The sequence below is a fragment of the Macrotis lagotis genome, chromosome 3 (assembly GCF_037893015.1).
Source record: "Macrotis lagotis isolate mMagLag1 chromosome 3, bilby.v1.9.chrom.fasta, whole genome shotgun sequence".
In the NCBI taxonomy this organism is placed as follows: Eukaryota; Metazoa; Chordata; class Mammalia; order Peramelemorphia; family Peramelidae; genus Macrotis; species Macrotis lagotis.
Window position 1 is genome coordinate 298878416 of NC_133660.1, and position 19142 is coordinate 298897557.

Genomic DNA, 19142 nt, shown 5'->3' on the forward strand with positions numbered 1-19142 from the left:
TGCAGCACATTCCAATAGTAATTTCTTCAGTCATTTTTCAGTTAAAAAGCATATGTCTTATATGTAGTTTTTAACCTACAAAAATGTTGCTACGTATAGTTGAAATATAGTTGGATATTATTTCAGAATATTGCATCCTATGAGTTCAAATAGAATATTATAAATTAGTATTTTTTTCTGTTACTAAATTTTCTTCAGCATTAACTCTTACTATAGTTTATCTTCTTAATAACTCTAATGGTCCTTGAAGTTAATTATGAATGTTATTTTTTTATTTTGTTTAATATTAGTTATTTGGAATATTTTTACAATATGATTGTTGAATATTTTATTTATTCTTTTTAAAATATTGGTATAATTTTTTAACATATCTATTAGTGAAAATAATTAAGATGGGTTATTTTTGTATGCCAAATTTAAGATTTTATTAAATCTGATGAAAATAATTTTCAATTTCATAGATCTTTTTCTTATTGCAGTGGTTTCTTTTAATAATTTGAAAGTTTTATTATTATATCTTATAATAATCTTTTAAAAGTGTTTTCCCTTCCCTTAAAAGAACTCCCAAAATCACAGATATAAAAGTATTTTTAATTCTTCTCATATCTCTGTTTGTCTCTTTGTCTCTTTCTCTTTTCTATGTCTCTATCTCTGTCTTTCTCTGTATCCCAAATTTCCCTGCCTGTCTCTGTTCCTATCTGTTCCTCTCTGTCATTCTTTATATCTCTTGTCTCTCTGTCTCTCTGTCTCTGTCTCTGTCTCTCTATCTCTCTTCTGACTCTCTCTCTCTATCTATCTATCTATCTCTATCTATCTATCTTTTCCTTTTTAGGGGAAAATTGACATAGCTCTTAAAATACCTCTTTTGAAATCAGAAAAAAAATCTTTGTTTATATCTGGCCTCTGATACATCATTCAAGATGAGAATTCCTTTAAGCTCTATATATCTTAAGGAACCATTTGAGATTTAGGCATTAAACTATTGGCAATTTACATTTGCCTTTACTTAAAAAATCCATAGAAGAACTTTTCCATTTATTTTGGTTAAATTTAACATTCAATTTTTGTATAATTTCTTTTATTAATTAGTCATAAGATGATCATTGGCAACTTCAGGGGATGTGATTCTATTGTTAGCTTCAAATCTGTACAGTCTGTCAGTTATAGCACAGAATCCCTCTGATTTAATATAAACAAATACCTATTAAAATAGAAAATTGAGATTATTATACTTAATAGTTCCTTAGTTATGAAGAAGAGTTAGAAAAATGAAAAGTTTTCTTTTATATAGAAGAAAGACTTTGAGGTGAAAAAGAAAAAAAATGCTAATGGGCAGGTGAAATATAATGTATGTCAGAAGTCAGAAGTACAAAACCCATCCAATAGCTCATGCTTAATGAAATAAATTTCAGCATACTGAAAATTCTAAAGGATGATCACCATGGAGGAAAAACACAAATCAGATAGGAATGGAGAAGTGCACGTGTTTTCTTTTATGAGTATGATTCTTGAAAAAATGTTAGGAACTATTTTAAAAACTGAAATTTTGATGAGCATTGTATAAAAGATTTACAGCCAGCACAAAACGAAAACAATAATACATCTTGCCACTCTAAGTTCTTATCCATTTGCAGAAATTAATAATGTAGGACATTAGAAATAATATGTCTACACTGCATTAAACACTTGGCTAAGTAACTAATGCTACTTTGGAAAATAGGTAAAGATAAAGGTTCTGCCAAATTTCCATTCCAAACATGAGGCTCTTCTTTGAGACTCTTAAGATTGAGCCAGGAAATAGTTGACCAGATAAGCAAATAAAAGGAAAGCTCCAAGAAATTAAGTGACTTGCTCCAGATCTCACAGGCTAGTGTCAGAATGTTGATTAGATTCAACTCGATTTCAATGCTATTGGTAATGCACAGTACTGGACTTTTCTATTTAAGCAAAATAATTAAGGAGGTGTTCTGGTGAGCTAGAATATAGACATACATGTAGAAATGAGTCATTAGCGAGGATCACTGTGGAAACTACCCCTTCTATAGAGGGGAGAAATTTGGTCCTGGAGATGAGCTTTAATATTTCAGACATGTGCATTATTTCGTTCTGGATCTTATCTCCTTATGAATCTATATCAATATCAGTAATTTCCAAATTTTCTATGGTCATCAAATCTGTTACTCTATGACTTTCCTTAATCAGGCCAGTTTTTAATTGGCCAAAGTAATACACCATCTCAAGGAGGGAGCCTATACCACATATTAACTGCAATTTCTCTTTTGGCTTATTTTTTCTTTCTTTCTCTCAAATAGCTGTTTTGTGAAAATGACACAATAAATAAAATGACTTAAAGTATTATTTTCTGAGAGTGACTTTAATGTGACAACTTTTACAGAGTTTTGAAGGTGATTAGTTTCTTAACCCAAATGAATAAACTTTTAATAGTGGAGTTTGAAGCATCAAGAAGGTACTTTAGGTTACAATGCCCTTCTATTGTCCCTGAAACTGTATATTTCATAAACTAAAATTATATGATGAACTACTCTTATTTATAGGAAAGAGTACAAATTTAATGAGACAGAAAATCAGAAATGAATAAATATAGTAAAATGATTAACTAAATGAGAGATAGTATAAAATATCATTTCCAAAAGTATTATGGTTTTCAGCTATTGAAACAAAATTGCAGTAAAATTATTGTAATACCCTGCAAATGACAATTATGATAATGGTGTTATTATATATCTTCAAAGAAGACCTCGACATTAGGGAGATGACACTATTACAAACACATGAATTGGATTTCAGTGAGGGGGTGCTGCACTAAGCCACCAGCCTCATTCTCTCCTCCAGATTCATCTGGGTCCAGTGGTCAGATATGAATCAGAATGACTGGAGATGGTACCTGGATGTGAGGCGATAAAGGGCTTAAGTGACTTACCAAAGGTGAAGCAACTAGTGTCAAGTGTCTGAGGCTGGATTAGAACTCCATAAGGTATAGACAACAATCCTAAGAATGAAAGGAAGATCTAGATTATTTTGGGATACAGTGGCCAAGGAAGTCTTGACATAAAAAAATACAATTCAATTTAGCCTGGAAATGAGAGACAGATTCTAATATATAGTAACAAGAAGGGGTGAAAATCCCAGGTATAAATACTAACATGAGCAAATTTAGAGAAGCATGTGACTTTATGCCAATCACAGTATGAAATTCCATTACATTTTTTAACACATTTCCCCTCCAAACTTTGCTCATAATCAAACATAGAAATCAAGGTGAACTAGGTTGTGCAGTAAATAAAGCACCAGACATGGAATCAGAAGGCCCTGATCTGCCCTCAGATGCTTAGTACTTACTTGCCTGGATGACCTTGGGCAAATTACTTAACCCCATTGCTTTGCAAAAATAATAAAAATATGTCAATCATTTAATAGTTTATATTCTACGAAAAAATAATTTTTAGATATTACTGATTGCTTATTGGTATTGTGATTTAATATTATTTCACAAGGTTTTTCTTCATGCCAACTGTTGTTTTTTAATGTTCATTCATTCCAGTTCTTCCAGATTTATGTACCAATGGAATTTTGAACTAGAAATAATATTGTAATAATAAGTATATAATGTCATTATTTGCAAAGAATCTTCCCATGTATAATACATAATGTGATAGTTTCTAGATGGGAGTCTAAAATATAGGACAAACCTTTCAGATAGAAGGGAATTTTAGATAATAAGATATTGTCTGTCATAATTATAGGGAAACTAAAACAATGAATACTGAACTAAAATGGACATTATTGTTTATCTAACCAAAATCATTCATTTTACAGAAGTGAAAACTAAAGCCTTCAGTGGGAAAATGGCTAGCCATTTATGAATTCTTTATTGCCACAGATGAATACACAGAATACAATGGCGTTTTCAAATCTCAACTGATATGGTGGAATTCATTCTCCTTGGATTTTCTGATCTTCCCAGTCTCCAAGGGATTCTTTTTGGGATTTTCTTAGTCATCTACTTAAGTATTCTGATAGGGAATGGCCTCATCCTTGTCATAACCAAGGTTGATCCAGCTCTCCAGACTCCCATGTATTTTTTTCTTGGGAATTTTTCCTTTTTGGAAATTTGTTACACATCAGTCACTCTCCCCCAGAATGCTGATGAACCTTTGGACTCAGAAAAGAAATATTTCTTTGTTGGCCTGTGCTGTACAACTTGGCTTCCTCCTCATTTTGGGAGGCACTGAGTGCCTACTCCTGGGTGTAATGGCCTATGACCGTTATGTGGCCATTTGTAAGCCTCTGAATTATCCTCTAATCATGAACCACAAAGTATGTGTCCAGTTAGTTCTTGCCTCTTGGGTTGGTGGGGTCCCAGTCCAGATTGGGCAAACCTACCAGATTTTCTCTCTACCTTTCTGTGGGTCTAACAAACTCAATCACGTTTTCTGTGATATCCATCCTTTATTTAAGGTGGCCTGTGGAGACATCTCTCTGAATGAATTCTCTGTCTATGCAGATGCCGTACTCTTTGCCATGGTTCCTTTTCTATTGATACTTGGATCCTATTTCAAAATCATTTCTACCATTCTGAAGCTGCCATCTGCCACTGGGAGATCCAAAAGCATTCTCAACTTGTTCCTCTCATCTTATAGTTGTGGCTTTATTCTTTGGGTCTGCTATCATTATGAATTTAAGACCAAAATCTACTCACACAGAAGGAAAAGACAAAATACTTGCCCTCTTTTATACAATTGTTACCCCTATGTTTAATCCTTTAATATATAGCTTAAGGAACAAGGACGTCATTGCTGCAATGAAAAAGATATTCCAAATTTAAGGAATATAAAGAACTAAATGGTAAAATTTTCAGAGACATGTTGACTGTATGCTTATTATGTAATTATTAAACTAACTTCTCGTCACTCTTCTCAATTCTCCAGTTATTAATCTCAAGTGTATTGGAAGAAAAAAAGAACTATTCCCATTGATACTTGCTGTCACTTGTGAGATCAAACCATAAAAAGGACATTAACTTTATAATGCTCTATTATTGAATTTTTTCTATCTTGAAATTAAAGACAATGAGAGTAGCTAAATTGTGCAGTGGATAGAGCACTGGCTTAGAAACAGGAAGACCTGAATTCCTCCTCAGAGACATGATACTTGCTGGGTGCCGGCTCTTAAGACAAACCACTTTCCTTGACCTTGAAAATACAACCACAAAAAAAGAAAAACAATGAAAGGACAAGCTAAGTATCTAATCATTAAATGCCAATCTTATGCAATATTTTTAGATAATTGATATCACCAAAACAATTTTGTTCAAGGGAACAGGAGAGAAAAAATGCCAATATTTTAATTTCACATTTCTAAGCCTAGGATATTCCGTACTCCAGCATTCTACCTCCTCCCTTTTTTGCATTTTTTAACCCTAAGATCTAACACAGTTTGCTGCATAAAGTTCATATTGCTTAATGGGATTGGATTATAATAATTTTCTAAATTTCATATTAGCTGAATTTCAATTCTGAAACCATTACATTTTAGCACATAAATTACACTCCCTCTGAAGTTCGTTCCTTCCTTAACATTAATTAAGTCTGCCAGCAATATTCTCTATCTAAGTGATTTTATGTTTCATATTTAAGTCAATAAGGAGATAATTAGGGAGAGATAGATAGCTACACAAGATTGAAAATCACTATATTTGAGCCATAATGACATATTATTCTATTTTCTTGAGACAGAGGGATACTAGTGAATAGGGCTATAAAGAAATATATACATATATTTAAATAAATATATAAATAAATAAACTCCCAGTAAAGGTCCTCAAAATGAAACAAATATGGAAAATGGGAAATTAATCATATAACATGATCCATACAATGATATAAAATGAATTTTTCCCATCAACATTTTAAAAAGAACAAGAAATGAGAATACTTGCATAAATGCTTAAAAATAAAAATTTCAGCAGAAAATTAGTGAAAGTAATTAAAGAATCTATTTTTGCAGTTAAAAGATCTTGCAGAGGGCATCAAATAAACCCAGTAGTTTAACAATAGGTTTTCCACATTCAGCAAGTGATCAATAATACATTGCTTAAAAGACATCTGGAAAGGGCAAAATCAACCAATCAATCAATTAGTATCTACTAAGCTATTTTTTATTATTTTATTTTTTTCCAGTTACATGCAAAGGTACTTTTCAGCATTCACTGGTAAGCAAAGGAAGGAGAAAAGTACAAAGGGGAGAAGAGAGCATAGACAGAAATACAGGGCTAATAATCTCAACTGGAAGTGTGAATAACTCTCTCATAAAAAGGAAGCAGATAGCAGAGTGGATTAAAGACAAGAATCCTGATATATATAGTTCATAAGAAATATATTAGAAGCAGAAAGATATACCTAAAATAAAGATAAAAGCAAGGAGCAAGATATATTTTGCTTCAGCTAAAATAAAAAAGGTATAGAAATCATGATTTCAGACAAAGAAATATTAAAAATATATTTCATTATGAGGGATTAGGAAAGGGATTATATTTTCTTAAAAGGTGTCATATGTAATAAATATTAATAATGTATGTTCCCCAAGTAATATAGCATATAAATTCTTAGAAGAAAACTAAATGAACAATCTTTACAACCAGAAGTTCTGATAAAGGTCTCATTTCTAAAATATATAGAGAGAATTGCATCAAATTTATATGATCACAAGTCATTTCCCAATTGATAAATGGTCAAAGGATATGAACAGACAGTTTTCAAATGAAGAAATTAACGGTATGTAAAATCAGATAAAAAAAAGCTCTAAATCACTGTTTATTAAAGAAATGCAAATTAAAACAACAATGAGATATCATCTCACACTATTAGATTAACCAAGATGAGAAAAAAGGAAGATAATTGATGGTGGAGAGGTTGTGGGAAGAATGGGACATTGATGCATTGCTGGTGGAGTTGTGAACAGATTCAACCTTTCTGGAGAGCAATATGTAACTATGTCCAAAGAGCAATAAAACTGTTCATACCCTTTGATGCAGCAAATCCAATTTAGGTCTAAATCCCGAAGTAATTATAAAAAATGGCAAGAGTCCTCCATGTTCCAAAATATTCATAGCAGCTCTTTTTGTGGTGGCAAAGAATAGAAAATTGAGGGGATAGCCATCAATTGGGGAATGACTAAATAAGATATGGTATATGAATACTTATGGAATACTATTGTTCTAGAAGAAAGCATAAATGGTCGGACTCGAGAGAAGCATGACTTATGGTATCTGATGCTGAATGAAGGGAGTAGAACCAAGAAAACAATGATAAATCAACAACAACATTATGAGATGGACAAGCTTGATGGAAGTAGATACTCTCAGCAGTCCAAAGAACTAGGAAAACCATGTCTGACCAGTTATATACTATATTTTCCGCAACCAGAGGAAGCAAAACAAAATAAAACACACGGGAAACAAACAACCCTTGCAAATATGATGAACACTTGATAAAATGATCTCTTATGTATTTCTCTCCCCCTAATCTTAATTCCTCATGCCAAAAGTGACTAATTTGTAAAACTGTTTAACAAAATATGTATGTAAAATTCTAACCTGAATGTTCCCCACTGAAGGGAGGGGGGTGAGACTGGAGGGTGGAGGGAAATTTTGTAACTTTGAAATATACATGTGCACGTAAATGAAAATAAAGTATAAAAGGAAGAAAATTAAATGAGTTAAAGGGAGACATAGATGGGAAAACCATCATATTGTGAGGCCTCAATTTTCTTCTCTCAGGATTAATTAAATCTAACTACAAAATAAACAAGAGGGAAGTTAAGAAAATTAATAGAATTGTAGAAAACTTAGATATGGCAGACATCTGCAGAAAACTGTATGGGAATAGAAAGGAATATACCTCTTTCTCCAGGGTACATGAGACCTACACAGAAAACTTACCATGTATTAACTGCAAATGCAGTCAAATAATGCACAAAGATATCAAATATATCATTTTCAGTTCATGATGCAATAAAATTACAAACGATAAAGGACCATGAAAAGACAGAATAAAAATTGATGATAATGTTTGTCCTTCATTCTAAAAGAAGATCATGCCATCAGGGAGGTGATGTCATGACAAAATCAAGACCTGGATTTGAGTGAAAAAGGACTTGCTAGGTCACCAGTCTCTTTCTCCTCCAGAACTATTTGAGTCCAATGGCCAGATATGAATCAGGATGACTGAGATGTCCCTGAGTTTGAGGCAATCAGAATGCAGTGACTTGCCCAAGGTCACACAGCTAGTAAGTGTCAAGAATTTGAGGCTTGCTTCAAACTCCTATCCTTCTGACTCCAAGGTCAATCAATGTTCTATCCACTGTTACCCACCTAACTGCTGAAAACAAAATAATCCAATTTTAAAGAATGAGTGGATCAAGAACCAATCATAGAAATAATCAGCAGTGAAATTGATGAATCATCTTACCAAAACTTCTAGGGTGCAGCCAGAGCAGTTATTAAGGGTTATTTTATATCCCTAAATGCTTATAGAGATAATTTAGAGGAGTGACTAGGTGGCACAGTGGATAGAGCACTGGTCCTGGAGTCAGGAGTACCTGGGTTCAAATCTGGCCTCAGACACTTAATAATTACCTAGCTGTGTGGCCTTGAGCAAGCCACTTAACCCCATTTGCCTTGAAAAAACTAAAAAAATAATAAATAATAAATAAATTGGAAAAAAGGAGATCAATGAATTAGACCTGTAACTTAAAAAGTTAGAAAAAAAGCAAATTAAAATTTCCTAATTAAATACAAATCAGAAATTCTGAGAAACAAAGGAAGGAATTAATAAAGCTGAAAGTAAGATAGCAATTGAACTAATAAATAAAACTAAAAGCTAATTTTATGGAAAACCAATAAAATAGACAATTTTTTAAGCAAAGAATGAAAGAAGAAAACACAATTACTAGTATTAAAATGAAATATAAATGAACTCACCACCAATGAGGAATCAATTAAAATCATTATCTGGAGTCATTTTGCTCAATGCAATGCTAAAAATCTGATGATATAAGGGAAATTGGTGAGAATTTACAAAAAATATATGCTACACAGATTAACAGAAAAGTAAAATATTCATTAATCTTAATGTGTTAGGCATTGAGGATTCAAGTACAAAAATAAAAAAAAAGAAAGAAACAATTCCTACCCTCAAGGAGCTTACATTCTTTTGGTAGAGATATCATGAACATTAATAAGTATATTAATGTGATATAAACACAAACTGAAACCCAAGTGTCTAGTAAAAGAGGTCATGGGGCGGCTAGGTGGCGTAGTGGATAAAGCACCGGCCTTGGACTCAGGAGTACCTGGGTTCAAATCCGGTCTCAGACACTTAATAATGACCTAGCTGTGTGGCCTTGGGCAAGCCACTTAACCCCATTTGCCTTGCAAAAAAAAAAACCTAAAAAAATAAAAAAAAAATAAAAGAGGTCATTTGCAATTAGGGGAATTATTAAATGATGCATATTCATTTTAAGAAAGAGAGGAAACCTATGAGAGATGGAAGTGAGGAGCAAACACATTTAAAGTATAGGGTTGCTGAACTAGCAATATAATTATGTGAGTAACTTATAAAGATATGACTTCTTTCAGAGAAAATCTGGCCATGGAAACAAAATGACAATATTTATGATGTTTCTCACTATAAAACATGAATCTCACTTTCATATATTTAGTGACCTGTGCTTGAATTCTTTAAATCTCTTACCTGATATTGTAGAAAATTCAATTGCTGAGTTCAATCCCACACAAAGGACTCAAATTCATATAAAAAAATTTCTGTGGATTAACTTATTGAGCCTTCAATTTAGATAAAAATAACAATGTGTGATTCCCACACCCCTTAAAATTAAATGGTTTGATATTTAATGATAGTTTCCTACTATATCTGGATTTGATTGACTCTGTGGTACCATGATGGAAAAAGTCCTTTGGGTCACGAACATAGTAGAAAGAGGAATGGCAAATGTCTGGCTCGGGTTTGATCCAAAAATGGGCACCCTGAATGTAATAAATATATGCCAAAGGAGAGGTGGGCATGGAGGGGAACTTGCCAGAGGGATATTGCAATTCTCTGAATCTATTTAAGATTCAAATATATTTGTATTATATTAAAAGCAGAATGATTTGCTATATTGAAATACTTAAAATAAAAAGAATCAAATAGAGTTATAATGATGGTAGTGGTAGAAGGTATTGAACTTCAGAAGAATTCAATATATTTTTAAGTGACAAACACAATCTCAGACAAAACAAAAGCAAAAATTGATATTATCTTAAAAGATAATATATCATTATCAATATATTTTATTCCTTTAAAATTTATAGTAACTAAAGGGGAAAACACTAAGGAAAATTAAATGTCTGTAGGGAAAGATAGCTAACTAGATAGATAGAGGAATGGATGGATGAATGTTGCATGGATGGATGAATGTTCCATGGATGGATGGATGGATGGATGAAAGGATGTATGGATGGATGGATAGATGGATGGATGGATGGATGGATGGATGGGTGGTTGGATGGATGGATGGATGGATGGACAGATGGATGATAGATAGATAGATGTAATTGATTAGTCATTTTTCAGTCATGCTTGACTCAATTATGACCTTTTGGAGGAGTTTTCTAGTACTTTACCAAAATCTTCTGAAGTTCATTTTACAGATAAAAAAACTAAGGATTGAGACTTGACTAGGTCACATAATGACTAAGTGCCTGGTACTAGATTTGAATTCAGTTCTTCCAAACTTCCAGCCAAACACTATCTACTACCCGCAATAAACATACAAACACACATATGCACATGTGTGTGTAATTTTAACTATATCTATATATAATTGTGAATATAATAATTGTAAGATAGTATGTATACATATATATATATACAAATATCTATATTCGATATGACCTCACCTTTTCTGTTACCTACTAAGAAAAATAGAGTATGTGTTTAAATGGAAGAAAACATTTAAAAAGATAACTTATGATAAACCATTGCTGATTACTGACAAGTTATTTTAAATGTTCTTATGATAAATAGCATACAGTACATTTTAAAAATATATTATATGCTAAAGCTTAAAAAACTAACACAAATTCAGAAATATCAGAATATTTAATATACTCTGTCATTCATTTGATCTGTTTAGGGAGTTCCCAGTGAACAATGAAGTCCATTATATTCTTTAAGACTTTTAGTTTTAGAGAGGTGCTAAGTAACTGAATGTTTAAGTGACTCTCTCAGATGCATACTGAGTATGTTTTAGCAAAGTCCTTGAACTCTGGTCTATGTACAAGACCCACTCTCTATCAATAGTTAAACAAGTAATAATATGCCACTTTTTATAGACTGCAATGTCTAAAGATTATAAATAATAACGTTCAGAAAAGAATGATGAATCTTTACAACAAAATATAGGGTGTGGTTAAAGTAATTTTTAGAGGGAAAATATTTGAGTTCAGTCTTATTTCTGAGGATAGAGATCAAAAGCAATACATAATAAGTACGTTTGCAGCTTATACTTGTTAACATAGTTTTATTTTTCCTTTGTGCATGTTCATTATAAATTCAAGATGGGGTTAGAGTGTTAGGATAATTTATTGATTGATTCAGTGAGGAAGCCTAGGCTTTCTGGGTTCATTTTGGATAATGTAAATCTCTAATATCTTTATTTCCTAAATTCAACCTTATTTTTTCTCCTTGATACTTTTGTGGTAGAACCAACAACTACAACAGCAAATCATTGCAACAGCAACAATTTTATTAGACACGTGTGTTTGTAATTCTTGCAGCAATCTTATCTCAATTCTATTTTCCCTCAATTCAAACCAAGATCATTTTATTTTATATTCATCTTTGATTCTATTTATAGTTACTCATCCCTGGATATTACTTTTTATCATTGAAGAAGTCCCCTCCTAGATCTTACTTAAATTTTAAAATTATATTGCTCTCCCTCTGTCTTTGCCAAGTCTTCTATTTACTTTAATATGCTTCTGCCATTAAGATTTGTCTCCTATAGACATGAAGAGATAGCAACACCTTACAAATAAAAGATAAAACCAGAAAATTGACATAATGATGTCTAGGAGATATATATTTTTAAGATATTGGCACAATCATAAAATAATAATAATTACTAAATTATAGAAAGCTTTTCAATAAATATTTATTTTGTGGAACTGAAAGGACTTGAGCACTACATATATATATGTGTGTAAATATATACATACTTATATGAATACAGAAACATTTGTATATTCATCACTATAATTATATACATACATATAAACCATATACAAAGGCATATAATTGAGTGTAAATGTACATATGTGCAAATGCACCATTATGATTAATTTTCCAATTAATGCTGGTTTTATATAATAAGCAATGTCAAATTCTTCCCCTCTCAATTTCTTTGTACTCTTTTCTCTGCCTCAATGTTTTAACCAGTATTCCCTTTCCACCAGAATCCTTAACCTTCATTCAATATACTTTGTCACTTTTTTTTGTAATGTTTGCTGACTACCCTAAACTAAAGGACTCCCCTTTCCTTGATTTTTATAACACATTAGCAGTCTCATTTGTTTTTTTCTCTCTGGATTTCTTTATCTGTCTCTCTGTCTCTCTATCTGTGTGTCTCTCACTCTCATACACACAGACAAACATATTAATTTACCTTTTATCAGTCCTTAAACCTCATTTCTATTTTTTTGTTTGTTTTACTTTTTGAATAGGTTATAAGAATCTCACAGTAAGTCTGTTTTTAAAAACTTGGGGTTCATTAAACTATCATGGAAATAGCAGGCAATCATTAATTGTAATTCTGTTTTGTATCAATTTATATAATCCATCTACATAATGAATCTATCCTGCATATTTACATATATAGCCATCTATCATTTTTGCTTTCCTTCCTTCTTTCCTTCCATCCTTTATATTCTATCATTTGAACATTCAGATTAGATTTTTCTCTGTAATTAAAAAAAGTTTCCTTAAAAATATATTCTGAAAAGAAATCTGTCAAGTAATTATTTGTCTAAATTTTAGTATGAATCATTTTCAGTTAACTTTCCAGTATCCCAGGTTCATAAAAATGAACTGCTGAGAAAATTGATTAAGCAAGAAAGAAGTTTTTGCTAATTTTTATTAACAAGGAGGAGAATGTGGTTCAAATTTGATCTGAGACAAACCTTTTTGAAAATTTCCCTGATATTTACCACATATAGAAATCCCAGAGAAATCCAGAAGTGGAAGAAGAATCCAAAGTTCTTTGAATCTGGTTCAGGTATCAGCAGTAGAGAGAATGAAGAAGTGATTCTCACCATTCTATTCAAATGAATCTATAGTGTGAACAAGAGTATTTCATAGGCAAGAAGGACTTCCCAATGATTGCAGAATGTATCAAATTATTTTGTATTGGTTTTATGGTAAATAGTCTATATATTTCAAAGATAGTCTATGCTTATAAATTTTTTTCATAAGCACTCTTGTTATAGATATGAATAATGTTATTATTTTCATTTTGCATATTTCAAATAAGGTCACCTAAAGATTCAATGACTTGATTGAAGTCCCAGCTAATTATATCACTCTTTCTGATATAAATTAGTTTCAAAATGTGGATCAATCTTAAAAATTTAAAATCCAGAAGCTATTGCTGCCTTCTGAGATCAGACTTTTTTGCTGTTATTGATTCATTTGTTTGTTTTTTGCTTTGGCATTTCTTATCATGATTTTTTGAGAGTATCACCATTTTCTATACTGAATATTAATCTCTAATTAAGAATATAAAATCATCATGGTAGCTTAGCTATCACCTAATTCCAATTAATCCTCATATCAGAGACTCTGAATGCAAGATATTACCAGCAATACTTACATTTCTTGGAATAGTGAAAATTATATTCATCTGTTTCTTTCTTTGGTGAATGTATTAAAAATAATATGGATATATAATAAGTGGAATTTATAGCATGATTTAAGGTTTGTGGTGCTCTTTAATACATTATTTCACCTGAAGTTTATGAGTCCTCCTAAGGAGGTATCAAATTTTTTGTCCTTTTTTTAACCTGGAGCGAAATTTAAGTATCTAATGAGTAAGATAACTTATTTATAGTCAACCATCTATTGTGTGAGATTTGGAATTGAAATTCATGTTTCCTTCTCCTTATGAACATGAATGGAGTAAAGGATAGAGAGCACCAAAGTTAGGGTCAAGATCAGATTGATGTAAATCCTAACAGAGACTATTAGTTGAATGACCCTAGTTAAGTGAGTCATTCAATCCTGTTTTTGCATCAGTTTCAGCCTCTGAAAATTAGAGTTTTAAAATTATAATAAATATATAAGTAAATTAAAATTTTACAATTATGTGCTTTGAAAATCTTAAAGTGCTATGCTATTGCTGCTTTTATTATTATCATTATTATCATCATTATTATTTTTGACTAAGTATCCTATTAATCAAATAGGAAAAGTCTGAGGAGAAGATTTTAAAAAGCTATGAATGTGGGAAACCTCATAGATATTTAAGTATGGGAAGATGTATACCAGCATCTGGTAGTTAAGCAGGACTAATTACAAAATTGAGAACTCAATGCTATCTCCATCTATCTTACCTCTATAATCGGTTAGTAGTCAAAGGTATTGACACAGTGTACCACAGATGAAAGAAGAAAAGGTTGTTTATGCTCATTGAATCTTTTGATAATGGCTTTTTTGAGATGAGATGAATCACAAAATTGAGGAAAGCTCTTTTCCTTCCTTGTAATAATAACAGGGTGCCTGATTATTCACATAAAATCAATAAATCAACAAATATTTATTAAATGCCTACTCTGTGAAAGTTTAGGTGGTACAGCAAATAGAGTGATGGAACAAGTCAAGAAAACTTATCTTTTTGAGTTCAAATCTGGACTCAGATATACCTACGTTACCATAAGAAAGTCACTTAATCCTATTTGCCTCTGTTCTTCATCTATGAAATACAACTGAAATGACACAAATGTTAATGCACTACTACTGTAAGAGCTCAATTCTCTTTAATAAAACCAGAGAAATGAACCAAGAACCCAAATGAATGACTAGATGAAAAGATGAGAAAAGTGGTTATCTTGGATCAACAGTGGAATCCTTTTCCCCATAGATTTTCAAAGAATAAGTAAAATATATGTAATCATGTAAGAGAATGATTTTTGTTCACCTACAAATTGTTTAATAAGGATACATTTAAAGTTCATATCCAATACATTATCAATTTACAAATGAATAATGACAATATTGATTAGACTGATCACAATCTGTTAATTAAATATTATGTGGACATTTTCACTAAGTAAGAATTTTCAAGATTTTATTTGACATAAACTGAATTAAATAGATTGTTACTTAAAGGTGCACAACTTTTATTACTTCTAACTGTCTAGAATAAAGAAAGAATAGAAAAAATTCAAAAGTAGTGGATTCCCCTAAAAAACTGTAAGTAGCCAAGAAATCAAATTTAACCTTGAAGATCAGTATTAAATTGAAGAAATGTAAAATGATAATTGCTTTAAGATATGTTATGACTTTGGAGAATGAGAATTTATAATAAAAACATTAAAATAAATTTGGAATAATAAAAATTCACAGTTTAAATGTCTTCTGATACTCAATAAGCTGGTAAAAAGGTGAAAAATGAAATTCAATGCTAGTAAGAATAAGAAATGTACAGATTTTCTCAGTGCTATTAATGATTGCAAACTTGTACTATTATTTTGTAGATACATTAACTTGTAATAATAAATACTTCACATTCATATTAAATCAACAGCATTTATTTAATATTTTTCTCTGCTTTGTATTATGCACAAAAATCCATTTTGGAGAATATATGCTTAAATATTTTTAAAAGGTCAAACTTCAAATGATTTTCTTATAATATTGTTTGAAACATCAACAAATAAAAGATTTCAAAAGACCTTTCTTCTTGGATCAACCCATAAATCATCAGATTCTATATCAAAGTAGCATCAAAATCTATACATGAATTTAGATTCAAGTTTCTTCCTTTCTTTCTGTCTGTAAACATATATAAATAAGGATGTATGCAGATATACAAATATATATATAAATATAGTTATAATAGAAATAGAAGATATTCTTAAATATATCATTAATATAGTTATATCAATTATGTCTAATTTTAATAGACTTTTCTATTGACATATATAGATAAAAACATAAATATAATTGTATTGCTTACTCAAACATGTGTCTATAAAAATACATTAATTATACACATTGATGTGTCTGTGAGTATGTATGTTTTTTTAGTTAAGAGAAAGACAAAAGGATATCTCATGCTCAATTAAAAATTATTGAACTAAAAATCTTTTCAGAAAAAAATTAGTTTATTTATTCATGCTTTACATTCCACCATCCAACTAGTCCATCTGTTTTTCCATAGTTGTAAAATTTCTTCTTCAATTTCTGTACTTATTCACTATCTTTTCTAAATGTGTCCTTAAAATATATAATAAATGATAACAAAATTATAGCCCTATAATTGAGAAGAATTGACTTGGGATGATTTAAGACAGGTATGAAAAAATTATAATCACTGAATCAGTCAATAATTATTGAATAACTTCATTAGTTCTTGGACAGATACAAAAACAATTATGAAATGGCTGCAGTTCCACATAGACTAGGAGAGAAAAAAAAATATATATATATATATATGAAATGTGCAAATTTGATAGTAATGAATAGCACTAACATTTGAGGGAATAAAGGAGGACTTCATTTAGAAACATAGGCATAAACTAGGGAGTCTAAAAGGAAAGAAGGAGAAGAGATTATATTATAAATAAAAAGAATTTTCTGCAAAAATGTAGCTGATGCATTGAAGGTCATGGAGATAGAAATTTCCAAGCACTATAAGACTAAAACACAAGAAGATAGAACCCATGGATTTAACTTAGCCAAGTCATTTTGGTACTAGTTGTTTTATTGCTGCAATGACATCCCTGTTCCTCAGACTGTATATCAGAGGATTAAAGAGTGGGGTCACAATAGTATAAAACAGGGAAAGTACTTTGTCTGCTCCTGGTGAGTGGCTAGACTTAGGTCTCAAATACACAATAATAGCAGACCCATAGAAAAGGCCCACAACTATCAGGTGAGAGGAACAAGTAGAGAAGGCTTTGCGTCTCCCCATGGCAGCCGGTAGCTTCAGGATGGTCTTGATGATATTGTTGTAAGACCAGAATATCAACAGTGCAGGAAAGGTAACAAAGATAATAGCACCGCAAAAAACAGATAGCTCACTCATAGAAGTATCTCCACACGCCAGTTTCAATATTGGGGGAATGTCACAGAAAACATGATTGAGTTTATTAGACCCACAGAAAGACAGAGAGAATATCTGCCATGTTTGTGCTATCTGAATTGGAATTCCAATGACCCAGGCTCCAGTCACCAGCTGATTACACTTTTTGGGGTTCATGATGAGAGGATAGTAGAGCGGCTTACAGATAGCCACATAACGATCATAGGCCATCACAGTCAGGAACAAGCACTCGGTGGCTCCTAGAGTAAGGAGGAAACCAAGTTGCACAGCACAAGCTACTAAAGAAATATTTTTCTTCTGTGTCCAAAGGTCTGACAACATTCTTGGCATAGTCACTGATGTGTAGCAGATTTCTAAAAAAGAAAAATTTCCAAGAAAAAAGTACATGGGGGTTTGGAGAGCAGCAGTAACTTTGGTAATAATAATGATGAGGCCATTTCCTACCAGTATACTTGTGTAGATGATTGAAAAGATGCCAAAGAGAAACCCTTGGAGGCTTGGAAGGTCAGAAAATCCCAGGAGAATGAATTCCATCACCATGCTGATATTTGATTCTGCCATTTTTTTCTCTGTATTCCAGTTTGAAAATTAATGAAATCATAGTAAGCAAATCAATGCATCATTCTGTGTCAACTATCTTTTTCTATAAATGAATGTTCTTATTTGGTCTAGAGATAAGTAATATGTTCTCATTGACTTTCAGTATTCTATGATTTCAAGTTCATTTTAATTGTATTAGCCATAGAATTGCAAAACCACCAAATTTCAGAGTCAAAAGGGATGTTAGCAGTCATTTAATCCATCATATACTAGGAAAATAGTCCCCATTACAACTCATGTGACAAAGCAATTCTCCAGCTTCTTATATTTGTGAACTATCATTGAGAGAAGTGCTTACATCCTTGATAATTCTAATGATAATTGAATTTTTCCATATCTCATTATTAAGAAATCAATCTCTCCCTCTGTCTCTGTTTCTCTCTATCGCTTTGTCTCTGTCTCTCTCTGTGTTTCTCTCTCTTCCTCATCTTGGCATTAATTCTAAAGTGTACTTTTTAAACTTTTTACTCTTTGTTCCCAGTTTTTCTTTTGGACCTAATCACCATTAAAATTTGACAATGTTCTCCACCTACAAGACAACTGATATTGCACCTAATGTGATTTATGTACTGAGCATTGTCTCCTGCATGATAAACATTTAACATAACAACATAAAGCTTGGCTTGAATAACTTTAAAAACAGAAAACAAATGGCTAGATGCATTCTTACCTTAGTGAAGAGAATTAATCATATAATTATTCTTATAAAATAATTTTTTTCTTTATATGGGACAAGATCTCATAAGTTTTTTATTTGTCATCCTTTGGATTTCCAGTTCAATAATTTTTAAATCTTATTTCAAACAATTGCTTTTTTTGCCAGGATTTTTCTTATCCTTCAAATAAGTAGCCATTGTTCTAAAACAAATATTTTTATACATTATTTGTTATGAAATTTCATCATATGACATCGGCATAAATGTCCCATTCTATCAGGTACTTTGTGGATTCTTAGTGTTATTTAATGTGTCACTTACCATTCAATGTTTTTTTAGCATCTTCATATTTGACATTTCTCACTCTGTTAAAAATCAGTTCCTTGGACAATTCAAAGAGACATCTACTGAACTGACATTGCCACAATCAGTGAATTAATAGTCATTTCTTAAATATCTATGGTATGTCAGACATTATATTAG

General features: G+C 31.4%; 1 protein-coding gene and 1 pseudogene across 1 annotated transcript; one reads left to right on the plus strand and one right to left on the minus strand.

The window, feature by feature from the left end:
* The first annotated feature begins 3944 nt into the window (after positions 1–3944).
* Positions 3945–4846, plus strand: LOC141519612 (olfactory receptor 10AG1-like; annotated as a pseudogene).
* A 12194-nt stretch (positions 4847–17040) lies between these two features.
* LOC141516907 (olfactory receptor 10AG1-like) lies at positions 17041–17967 on the minus strand. Its single transcript, XM_074227863.1, has one exon. The coding sequence runs from the start codon at positions 17962–17964 to the stop codon at positions 17041–17043; it is 924 nt and encodes a 307-aa protein (XP_074083964.1). The 5' UTR covers positions 17965–17967.
* Between the last annotated feature and the right edge of the window lie 1175 nt (positions 17968–19142).

What these genes read in the sequence shown, in the direction of transcription:
- LOC141516907 (XM_074227863.1), bottom strand. Translation starts at nt 17,964, where the DNA reads ATGGCAGAATCAAATATCAGCATGGTGATGGAATTCATTCTCCTGGGA.